Here is an 11,166-nt window from a genome sequence, read left to right on the forward strand (position 1 = left end):
CGAGCCGGCCTCCCCGCGCGGCGCTCTCTTACTCTCCACAATCCAGGGTTTCCTCCTTGACGTCCTGCCCCCCCCCCGCACCCCAATCTCCAACTCCTGTTACCCATTCCCTAGCTGCCGACCCTCCTGTTCTAGCGCCGCGCACATTCTGCAGGGCGGGCGCAGCCTGCCCCAGCCGCCCGGGGACCTGCTGCTCGGAGAGGCAGGCGGGAGTGAGAACCCGCGTTCCCCTGAGGAGGGCTGGACTGGACCCCAAAGCCCCCCTTCGCGGCGCTGGGCGACCCAGGGACCCTCTCTGAACTGAGTCCGAGCAGCAGAGGAAGGAAGAGCTGCCCCAGCTGTCTCCTGAGCCGCGGCCAGCGCCCCAGAGGAGCCCCGCGCTCCCGCGGCGGCCTGCATGGCTAATGGGCTATTTAAGGAGCTGTTCGGCTGCAGCCCGGCCGCCCCCCCTCCCCACGCGCACCCGTCCAGAGCCACCTTAAAAGCGGGCGGTGATTGTGAAGCTGCTGGCCAGCAAGCGGAGGGAAGACAGCGGGAGATAAAAGGAGGGCTGGGGGAGAGGCAGAGGGAGAATTGTCCCGGGGACCCAGAAGCCCAGGGCGCCCTCCTGAAAACCAGGTCCCCTGGAAGCGGGCAGGGCCAGAGAGCAGAGGAGGAGCAGCACGCTCAGGTCCTGGAAGCCCCCAGTCTCCCCTACCCGCCCGGGTCCCCAGCCCTCGTCCTCGCTCCCGCACCTTCTGCTTCTTCCCGGGGCGCTATGCTGGGCTTCACCCTCCTGCTAGAGGGGATTTGGATCCTGGCTGCAGACGGGGGTAGGTACCTCTGGGTGTCTGTGCGTCTGTCTGTGTCCCCGTCCATCCGCAGGTCGCCCAGCGTGCTGAATGGGGGTGGGGAGTGTAAAGGACGCCCAGGGGCTGGAGGGGAAGAGGAGAGAGGAGACCTCTTCCCTTCTCTCCTCTTGGCCTTCCCGGCCGCGCTGGTGGTGGGGTGGGGAGACGCAGCCGGCAGGGGGGCAGTGTTGAGTGCCTGGAATCTCTGCGCAGGCTGCAGTTTCTCTCCAGAGTCCTCTCCCCACCACCCAGTGCCAGGCCGCCCTCCCGGCCTCCTTTACTTCCAACTCTCCCAAGTAGCGGTGAAGCCTGGAGGTGCGAAGGGGGCCACTACCTCCTGCCAGCTCGGGCCCTGGACACACTGTGAACCTCATGGCCCAGGCCCCTTGGATTCTGTGCAGCCACTAATTTCCCAGTTTTTCTCTGAAAGCAGTAGACATTTGTAGGGTCCTCTCAGGAGTTCCCAGGAGATGAGGGACAGGAGGGATAGGCCGAGACGCCCCAGGAGTGTCCCCCAAAGCCAGCCTCTTATTTCTGTTTCCTGTGTCTGGAGCAGTATCCAGCACGCAGTAGGTGTGTAACTGAGTTGTAGGGAGAACAGGGTGAGAAGGGTGCTGGAGAGCAGAAGGCGGGTGTGGAGAAGATTGGGCCTGGGGAATGGAGAGTTGCAAATTGCATCTGATGAGAAAGGGGGAAAAATGGAGGAAGAGGTGTAGCCTTTCATGAGGATTTGGTGGGAGGGAAACAGGCCAGGCTCAGCTTGCACAGAAGCAGGAAAGTCAAGTTGGGTCCATGGAGCTGGCCTGTGAGAAGCTGCCCAGCCCTGCCTCGGATGGCTTTTCAGAGCTGCCTGACCCCAGGGCTGGCCAGCAGGACGGACCAGGCCACTTTGGAAGTCCGGTACTTAAGGGAGTGACAAAGGGAGAGGAAGAATTTAGCATTTTCCTCCAAAGTTTCTAGCAATTTGAGTCATGAGGGAAAATCTGTAAGACCTTCCTTTCCCCTTGAAACACCCTGGCCCTGGCTCGGGGGCCGGCAGACCCCAGCAGACGCGGCCTCTTAGCCAGACACTAGCCGCATGGGGACCGCATGTGACCGTGCTGGCAGCTCTTTCTCACAGACAATGCTTCGTTTTCATCCTTTCCCTGCCAGCCCGCTGCCCGTGCCCACCCACCACCCCCCACGCAGGCTGGCCCCTGCCTGGGCCTTCCCCAGCCTCTGGGAACCTGTGAGGCAGCGGCTGCAGCACTGGGGAGTCTCGTCTGGAGTTACCGGCCTGGCCCGGAGGAGCTGGGCTGTTCACGAGCAGCTCCATGCCCTCGCCAGCAGGGAACAAAGCCCCTTCTCCCCTCAGGGGCACTGTCCCCCACTCGCATCTTCCTTCCCCTCCGTGCAGCCCCTCCCCCCATCTCCCAAGTGTGAGACTGGCTGGGCACCGGCGGGAGCAAAGTGAGGGCCTGGACGGCACCCTGGGCTCCCGGTTAATTTTAGTCTCCGGCCTTTATCTCTTTTCATTCCTCCTCCCCCTTAACACGGCAAACACACGCCTCAGCCCGGCAGGCGATTTTAAATAGGCCCCCCGACCTTTCCACCGAGGTGTCCAGTTTCAGGCCTTCCTTTGGGAAGAGGTGGAGTGGAGGGAGGGGAGCGGGGCGGGAGGTGGAGCGAGCGAAGGAGGGTGGGGAGCGCCCTGCCCCCTCCCCCACTGGCTGTAACTCAAATTACTCTGCTTTGCAGGTCAACACTGGACATACGAGGGTGAGCAGAACCCACAGCCTCCAGACACCCCTTTCACTCTGGGACCTCGTGGCCTGGCAGGAGGTCTCGGGCAGTGTGGGTGGGAGGCCTCCTGCAGCGGCTCACCCTGGTCCTCCTGCCCCTACCTCCCCGCGCCAAGGGTTTCCATCCTGGGCTCCGGACCCGGTTCTATCAGATCCGTCACCCCCGATTCTGCCAGTTCAATCCACAGTGGATCCGTGTGGGAGAGGGACGGGGGTGGACAGCCCACGGTGGGGGAGGGCCCTGAGCATCACTGCCCAGTCTCCTTCTGGCTCCCTCCCTCCTGATGGAGCCTCCCCACAACCTGCATTTGGAACTGGGACAGAGCATGAGGTCAGGGGTGAGCAGGAGGCCAGCAGGACAGTTTGTGACCCTGGGGGGGCGGGGTGGAACTCTATTCCTCTGACTTCTGCTGAATGACCCCTGAGTTCCAAGTGGACGCAAGGCCCAGCAGGAGGGTAGGCAGGTCTAGGGAAGGGCAGCAAAGCTGAGCCCAGGGGCAGAGATGCCCGGGAAACCCTCTCTGTAGGATCGTGTCACCCCCCAGTCTCCTACCCCTCTAGTCCCACCTCGCCTGCAGCTTTCTAGCCATTGCCCTTCCTCTCCTTCAGCTTTCTTGTTCTCAAAGTACAGGTGAGTAAAAGCCATGACACCCTGTTTATGGAGAGAGCTGGGGCGTCACCTCTGGCCCTGAGGAGAGGGCAGCTGCAGCGTCAGGTGCAGCAGGAGCTCCTGCCTCCCCAGCCCCGCAGGAGGGATCCGCATCTGGGGTGGAGGGAAGGACATTTCCACCTCCCCAGGGTGTATAACTGCGGGGTGGGGACGAGGCTGGAGGGCAGCACAAATGTCTGTGGTGGCCCCTCCAGGCCCCCATGGTCAGGACCACTGGGCAGCCTCTTATCCAGAGTGCGGACGCCAAGCCCAGTCCCCCATCAATATCCAGACGGGCAGTGTGACCTTTGACCCTGACCTGGCCATGCTGCAGCCCCGTGGCTATGAGCAGCCTGGCGCTGGTGCCCTGGACCTGCACAATAACGGCCACACGGGTAAGACCCCCAAGCTTCAAGGAGACATGGCCCCGGTCCCCATCCAGGGGGTCAGGGCCAAGAGCATCCTCCTGACCTTCCAGGAGGAGATGGGAGAAGGGGGTGAGGTCCCAGGGGCCGATGCCTGGAGCGACATGTGTGCTCAGACCCTGCGGGTGGTGACGTCTTGATCTTCACTGGGCAAAAAGTGGGCTACCAAAGCAGCCGCCTCTGGGAAGAAGTGGGTGCCCTGGCTAAGCGAGGCTGGCCGAAGTGGTGGCAGCCCTGGGCATGTGGCCCCGTCCCACCAGCGCCGGGCTTGCTTTCCTTCCTTCCAGTGCAGCTCTCCCTGCCCCCCGCCCTGTATCTGGAGGGACTGCCTCGGAAATACGTAGCGGCACAGCTGCACCTGCACTGGGGTCAGAAGGGCTTCCCGGGGGGTTCGGAGCACCAGATCAACGGGGAGGCCGTGGCGGCAGAGGTAACAGGCGCAGAGGCGCGAGCAGTGGCAGGCTGGTCGGCGGGGAGAGCATTTGGAAACGGGAAAGCAGAACCCTGCGGGGCTGACTTAGAGCACAGTGGAGCTGATGGCAGCCATGCCAGGGTTGGGGTTGGGGCGGGGGGGGGGGGGGCGGACAACCGCCAGTGACCCAGCTGCCTTCGCCCTCAGCTCCACGTTGTTCACTATGATGCGGACTCCTATGACAGCCTGAGCGAGGCTGCTCAGCGGCCTCAGGGCCTGGCCGTCCTGGGCGTCCTCATTGAGGTTGGTGGCCCCAGCCCCTGCCTCCACCTCTCCGCCCCTTGGCACCCCCAGTCCTACCCTGCCCTCTCTGCTGCTGGTCTCCCTCCCAAGGCCAGCGGCAGCCCCCGGCGCTCACTGCTCACTCCTGTCCTCCCCCTGCAGGTGGGCCAGGCTGACAACCCAGCTTACGAGCACATTCTGAGTCGCTTGCATGAAATCAGACATAAAGGTGAGCCCTAAAACCTGCCTTAGAACAATGTGAGGTTAGACTTCGGGGAGACTCCCACAGCTGGCCTGAGTGTTGAGCCCCGCGGCGCCTGGGAGCCCGGGGAAGGCAGGCCCAGGGGAAGGAAGGAGCCTACAGCCCGCTCGCCTCCAGGTCAGAAGACCTCGGTGCCCACCTTCAACGTGAGAGAGCTGCTCCCCACACAGCTGTGGCAGTTCTTCCGCTACAACGGCTCCCTCACCACGCCCCCCTGCTACCAGAGCGTGCTCTGGACCGTCTTCAATAGAAGGGCCCAGATTTCCATGGAGCAGGTGAGTGGTGAAGAGGTGAGGCTGCAGAGGCAGAGCTGTTCACCTCCTACTCCCCAAAGTGAGACCTCTCCGCCCACCCCACTTTCTACTCAGCTGGAAAAGCTTCAGGAGACACTGTCCTCCACAGAAGAGGAGCCGTCGGAGCCCCTGGTACAGAACTACCGGGCCCCCCAGCCTCTCAACCAGCGAACAGTCCTTGCTTCTTTTATCCAAGGTGACCCTACAGGACTTGGACAAGGAGATGGGCAACTGAGGGCACAGGAGTGGGAATTAGGGAGCCCCTCGGGTGGAAAAGGCTAGGAGAAGGGGTTTCCAGAACTTGCTTGGATGGGGCAACGCGCCCCGCCCCCAAGCATCTCCAGGGACAGAAGCGCTGAGCTTCTCCCAGTGCTAAGTGTGCTCCCACCTAGGTGGGGACCTCAAGTCCCACTGACCCATGTTTTCTTCCCTTCCAGAGGCGTCCTCGTACACTACAGGTGAGAGCCCGGCAGAGGCCCTGGGGGAGGGGCGGGCACCCCGCAGCAGGTGAGGGAAGGGCTCTGGACCCGGACCCCCTCAGCCTGGCTGACGCCTCTCCTTCCTCTCCCAGGTGAGATGCTGAGTCTGGGCGTGGGGGTCCTGGTGGGCTGCCTCTGCCTCCTGCTGGCCGTGTACCTCATCGCTAGGAAGATGAGGTGAGGTCCTGCTTTCTACTGCTCCAGGCCTTCCGCTAGCTGCGTGGGGAAGCACTCTCCTGCTCCACCGCAGGTGGGGCTCACCTAGGCCTCTGCTCATTTCCACAAACCATCCCCTCTTCCAGGAGAAAGCGCCTGGGAAACCGGAAGAGTGTGGTCTTCACCTCAGGACGAGTCACCGAGCCATAGGCCTCATGAGGCCCTCTTGGATGCCTTCCCCTCACACCTATCAGGGAGCTTCTAAAATGGGGTGTGGAGAGCAGCCAGAGGATACTGTAGAAGCATGTAGCCCCGTCCTCTGGACGCCCTCCGGGGGGGGGGGCACAAACAGGCTCTCCATCTAGGGAGAGGAGCAGAGCTCTCCGCCTCTCCACGCCTGCAGCCCAGACCCCAGGCCCCCAAGGCAGAGCGCAGACAGGCTGTAGCTACAGAAGTTGGGGATGTGTCCCAGAGTCCCCCAGGCCTCACTCACCTTTACGTCCCTTCCCCCGATGCAGCACAGTACCTCGTTAGGAAACAGTGCTGCTATGGTTGGGGTTATGATTTTCTGCTCACTATATTTGGAAATTAAAATTTCTGACCCCACTTCTGGCCTTACCTTTGGGACCCTTAAGATTGGGAGAGTTCCCTAACCCCTCAGGAGGCAGAAGCGGACGCAGGAAAGGGAAAGAGAAGCGTGGCCGAGGGGTGCCTCCCACCCCAGTGCTGGACCCCCTTCTGGAAAGTGCGTACCTCTAAGTACCTGACCCCTCAGAGCCCCAGCCCAGGCTGCTGCCTTTGCACAGAAGCTGTCTGCGGGGATCAGAGGTGGCCGGGGTAGGGAGGAGGGTGTACAGGAGACACCGGAGAGCAGAAGTCTCAAGACCGCCACGTGATCCCCTCCCTTAGAAGCCAAGTTCCCCCACAATTAAAAAGTCCTTTTTATTAGTCAAAATCACAACCACCTTGATTAAAAGGATGGGACACACCATCCTCAGCAGAAAATGATACAGTTTATAGAAAACCTCCCCACCCCCCGCACACCCCAATTAAAAACTAGAAAAAGTCTGCCCCCTTCCCTGCGACGGCACGGTGTTCTCTCTCCTCCCGCCCGGGCACCGATTTCTGGGGGGCCAGCTCCACCACAGCACCCTCCACTTCACCTTGGGGAGAGGAGAGGTGCTGGTGGCCAAGGAGGATAACACATTAGTTCCAGTAATGCCAGTTCCCACACATGCACGGCCTTCCTCGCTGCCGAGGCCCGGGCCACGGGGCAGGCGGACAGGTACCAGCCCAGCCATGGGTGACTGGCGGAGGGAAAGTATTGTCCAAGGAGGGCAGGAGGGAATTCCACCTCCTGCAGCCCACTTGGGGAAAAAAAAAAAAAAAAAAAAGGCAATTTGGGGTCTTTTATCACACCAGAAACAGCTCCGCTCAGACCTGAGAAAAAGATTAAGCTGTCCAGTCTGGGAAGGCTCCTGGGGCTCAGCGCAACTACCTGAGCCTGGCCACGTCATCTCCACGGCAAGGCTAGGCTAGTCCCTTTTTTTGGCAACCTGCACTGTCCAGAACTGGAGATGGAGAAATACAGAGCGAGGAGGTCAGGAGGGTCCCCCAGGCCCAGGGGTCCCCCCCAGGTGCCCTCAGTCCTCGGGTGGGATGCGCAGGGCAGAATACACCATCACCCGACTGTCCTCCTGCCGTCGGCCTGCAGAGGGGAAGGGGGGTGAGTCTTGGGCAGGGGAAGAGCAGAGCACTGACACATAGGGAGTCCTGGACACAAGGGGGTCCCCAGGTGGTGGGGATAAGTGCAGATTCAAACCCACCAGTCACTGACTGGCTGAACCCAGACTGCTCCTGGTGACGCCTAGAGACCAAGGTCACGAGTGGACAAAGCAAACCCTGAAGGTGGTGGGGAGGCCGATGAGAAGGAAACAGAGCGTGGTGGGCAGTGGACCCGGGCTGGGGTGGGCTGTCATGGGCAGTGGGCAGGCAGGTGGGGTCTGCCAGGCGCTCAGTCCAGGTAGTCAGTCCTTACACGAGAGGCTGCGCTGGATACTTCGCAGGGACCCTCCGGCTGTGAAGAAGGCCCAGAGGCCCATGGAGACAGTCACTGCATAGATGGGCAGCAGGCTGGCCTCGTACCAGGGGTTCAGGAATGTCTGGGGGTGGCGGAAGAACAGAAAAGAGGTGAGCTCCCCCCACCCAGTCCTCACAGCTCTTCATGCCTTTGACGTAAACCTCCCCTCAGACATCGCCCTCAAACCCCACCCCGTCCTGTCCTCAGCACCAGCATCTCATGGTGAGGAGGACTTCTGATTTTCAGCGACCCCCGAGGTTTCTTCTACCCCTGCTCACTCAAGCCAGCTGCATTACAGCCAGTTACTCCGCCCCAACTCCTCCCTGGAGCAGGCTATGAAGCTCATGCTAAGGTGAGAGACCATGGAAGACTCACCTTTTGCTTTTCCCAAGGCAGATCTTAAAAGGTTAAAAAGTGAGGATATAGTTCCCCTTCATCCCACTCACCAGGAAATTCTTTTCTCCCTAACTCAAGCCCCCTCCCCAACTCCCCAACTCACCAGGCCTGACGTCAATAGGTGACTCCCAACCACCAGGCCCAGAGCCCAGTACCGTCTCCTCTCACAGGCATCAAAGAACACAACTCCCCAAAAGGTGTGGAGCAGGATAATGGCTGCTGTCAGAAAGGCTGCAGGGAGGGAGATGAGGATGAGACAGTCCCTCACTCTCACTCCTGAGATGCTGAGCCAAGAAGTCTCCCAGGGAGGGCCGTTTCACACCAGGGCCAGGGGACATGAGGCATGAGCACAACAGGAAGCAGATCTTACCTGAAGTCAGGAAGTAATAGGGTGAGTCTCCATGGATCCCAACCACACCTGGCCCAAGTGCATCAGCCAAAATATTGATAACAGAGAAGACACCACTGATGATACCGAAGGAAAGACCAGAAACTGGGGGGAGGGAGGTTCTCATCAATGTCAGAGAGGGCCATAGCAGGAGACCATGACCCTCCCCGGCGCCCTACACCTATGCTTCCCTTCACACCACCTCTCCTTGGAAGTCAGGTATGAAGGAATCAAGAAGCAATTCAGAGCATGTGGCTGTTTTAGAGACTTCCCTGGGGAAGTCTTTCCCCGGGGAAGTCCAAGTCCCTCCTCCAGCCCCTCTCCCCTGGCTCACCATAGGCCATCTGGCGGATGGAGATGGGTGATCTTCCGTCCTCACTCAGCGATGCTAACCCCTCATCTGCCTTCCTGGGGTGGGATGGGCAGGCAGGGTGGGGACACATGAGGGAAGGTAGGAAAGCTCCCTCCCCTCTAATGTCCTCCCTCAGTGCCTCTCCCCAACCACCACCCGCTTCTCACAGTGCAGTCCTCTGCCCTTCGCCCCTCCAGGCCTCCCATCTTCTTACTTAAGCAGCTTGTAGTAGGCAAAGCGGAACACCTCCTGCAGAAGGACAGAGACCGCAGCACCAAAAATGAGGAGGCCATACTGGAGACGGGCATCCGATCGGTCCGTCACATGGACCAAGATGAACCAGACCACAGAGGCCAAGAGCAGGGAGACCAGCCAGAAAAATGCCCTGAGGAAAGACAAGGGCAGTCAGATGGGCAAGGAAGGTGGGGAACCAACCGAGCCCGCGGGGTGAAAAGTGGAGTGAGACTTCCAGACAGTCTGGGGGCCAGGGAGGAGGCAGGAGCCTCCCCCCGCGGAAATCTGGCAGGGATCTAGCCGGAGAGAGGCAGAGGGATCTGGTCAGAGGCTTCGGAGCGCGCCCGGGTGCGAGCACAGAGGACGAGGCGTCCATGGCCGGTCCGCCCTGCGGCCGGCGGAGGTCAGCACGGCCCTCCCGGGAAGTCAGGTCCTGGGCCTCTGACGTCGCCGGGAGAGGAGGAAGAATCGGGGCGCTGCGGGGCGGAAGCGGCCGCGGGGAGGCAGGACGCCCCGGCCCGGCGCCACCCGCCCCCCCGGCCAGCGCCTCGGACTCGCGTGCCCCGACTCGGGCTCCCGGGCCGGCCCCGGGCCCCCCGAGCCCCGCCGGGGCTCTCCCGTGGGCGCCCTCCCGTCTCCCGACCCCACTCACCCCGCGACCAGGATGATGACGCGAAGCGGGTCCCCGGCCACCGTGATCAGGAACAGCGCGAAGGCCGGGCCGAAGGCGACAAAAGTGCAGCCGAAAAACACCGCGGCCCCCATGGCGGGCGGCTGGGGGCGCAGGCCCGGCCCGGAGACTCGGACGGGGGCCCGGCCAGGGGTCCGCGTGGGCGGCGACGCGACCCCGCGAGGGGCGCGGTGCAATGTCACCCCCGGACCCCGCGAAGGGGAAGGGGAAGGGGGGCACAGAAATCCCAGATACAGGTTCGCGCGACTTCCTCTACGGAAGCCGAGGAGGGGACAACCCCCGGCCGCAGCCCCTTGGCCGCCTCCCCGCTAATCTCCGCCCCCGAGGCCAATGGGGACGGGGCGGGGCGGGGCGGGGCGGGGGCGGGCCCGGGCCGCACGGCCTGCCGGGAGTTGTAGTCCCGCCGCCCCCGGAGTCGCGACCTCGGTCTGGGAGCGGCTGGGGCGGGTCACCGGAATGGGCCTGGCCGGGGCTCGGATCCTGGGCTCGGTTGGGCCTGGGCTGCGGTTTCCTTACGTGATTTTGGGGGGCTGAGTGACAGCGATCTTACCTCTTCTTGAAGGGCTGCAGAGGGGGGAAGGTCATGTTGGTGCTTAAGGGACAAGTACAAAGAGACCACAGGATAGGGGGTGCGCAGAGATAGGGACGGGTATTGTTCTGACTTGAATGAGAGGAAATGCCTGGAGATGAGCTACTGCGGAGACATGAAAGTTAGTCTTAAAAGTAGAAGCTCTTTGAACAGGCTAGGAAACATGCCTTACAGTATATGGTTAATGAAACCCTCATCTGTCATGAGCAGCGTCCGAATGAAACCAGACGGGCCTGGAGAGTGGTGTTCCGAAGGAGGCTAGAGGAGATTCAGAGTTTAAATTCAGAGTGGGGATTGTTTGTAAAAAAGCACCTGGGGGGGCCTCCCAGGTGGCGCAGCGGTTGAGCGTTGGGTTGCGAAGCTGCCCGCGGCCTCTGCAGCGCCGGTTCGATCCCCGGCTGCTCCCCGGCCACCGGAGGAGGGTCCCACATGGGGCGCAGACCTCTCCTGCCGCCCGCTGCTCCCCTCAGCAGTGTACTTCGGTCCTTCTGCCTGCTCTGCTCCCCGCTCTGGCTCTGGTGAATTCTCTCACCCTCCGCGCTTCTAACTGTACCCAGTGCATGTATAAACAAAACAAACAAACAAATAAATAATTAAAAAAAAAACATGCCTCTATTAAAAAAAAAAAATTAAAAAAAAAAAAAAAGCACCTGGGGGAGGGGTTCCTGGTGGCACAGGGGTTAAGTCTCAGCACTATGAAGCTATCCCCACCACTGGGGCCTGAGTTCGATCCCCGGCCAGGGAGTTACCCTCATGGCACAGCAGACCTCTCCTGACTCACCCACTACTCCCCTCAGCAGTGTGTTTCAGTCGATCTGCCTGTTCTGCTCCCCACTCTGTCTCTGGTGAATCCTGTCACCCCCACAC

At 61.4% G+C, this 11,166-nt stretch overlaps 2 protein-coding genes across 4 annotated transcripts; one reads left to right on the top strand and one right to left on the bottom strand.

The window, feature by feature from the left end:
• Positions 1 to 757: 757 nt before the first annotated feature.
• Positions 758 to 5,779, top strand: CA14 (carbonic anhydrase 14; the record flags this gene model as incomplete). Its single annotated transcript, XM_084242483.1, has 11 exons — positions 758 to 812; positions 2,568 to 2,588; positions 3,476 to 3,655; positions 3,973 to 4,115; positions 4,305 to 4,400; positions 4,542 to 4,608; positions 4,759 to 4,916; positions 5,010 to 5,130; positions 5,372 to 5,392; positions 5,506 to 5,590; positions 5,716 to 5,779. The coding sequence occupies 11 exons, from the start codon at positions 758 to 760 to the stop codon at positions 5,777 to 5,779; spliced, it is 1,011 nt and encodes a 336-aa protein (XP_084098609.1).
• A 1,433-nt stretch (positions 5,780 to 7,212) lies between these two features.
• APH1A (aph-1 homolog A, gamma-secretase subunit) lies at positions 7,213 to 9,784 on the bottom strand (the record flags this gene model as incomplete). 3 transcript variants are annotated; one of them, XM_084243520.1, is made up of 7 exons in its annotated part: positions 7,213 to 7,277; positions 7,608 to 7,731; positions 8,149 to 8,276; positions 8,416 to 8,538; positions 8,768 to 8,841; positions 9,000 to 9,170; positions 9,672 to 9,784. In XM_084243520.1, the coding sequence occupies 7 exons, from the start codon at positions 9,782 to 9,784 to the stop codon at positions 7,213 to 7,215; spliced, it is 798 nt and encodes a 265-aa protein (XP_084099646.1). The 3 variants fall into 3 exon arrangements, with proteins under 3 accessions (XP_084099646.1, XP_084099647.1, XP_084099648.1); XM_084243521.1 differs by lacking the exon at positions 8,768 to 8,841 and having other exon boundaries at positions 9,000 to 9,034; XM_084243522.1 differs by lacking the exons at positions 7,213 to 7,277; positions 9,000 to 9,170 and having other exon boundaries at positions 7,597 to 7,731.
• Between the last annotated feature and the right edge of the window lie 1,382 nt (positions 9,785 to 11,166).

The sequence above is a fragment of the Talpa europaea genome, assembly GCF_964194135.1.
Source record: "Talpa europaea genome assembly, chromosome: 9".
NCBI lineage: Eukaryota > Metazoa > Chordata > Mammalia > Eulipotyphla > Talpidae > Talpa > Talpa europaea.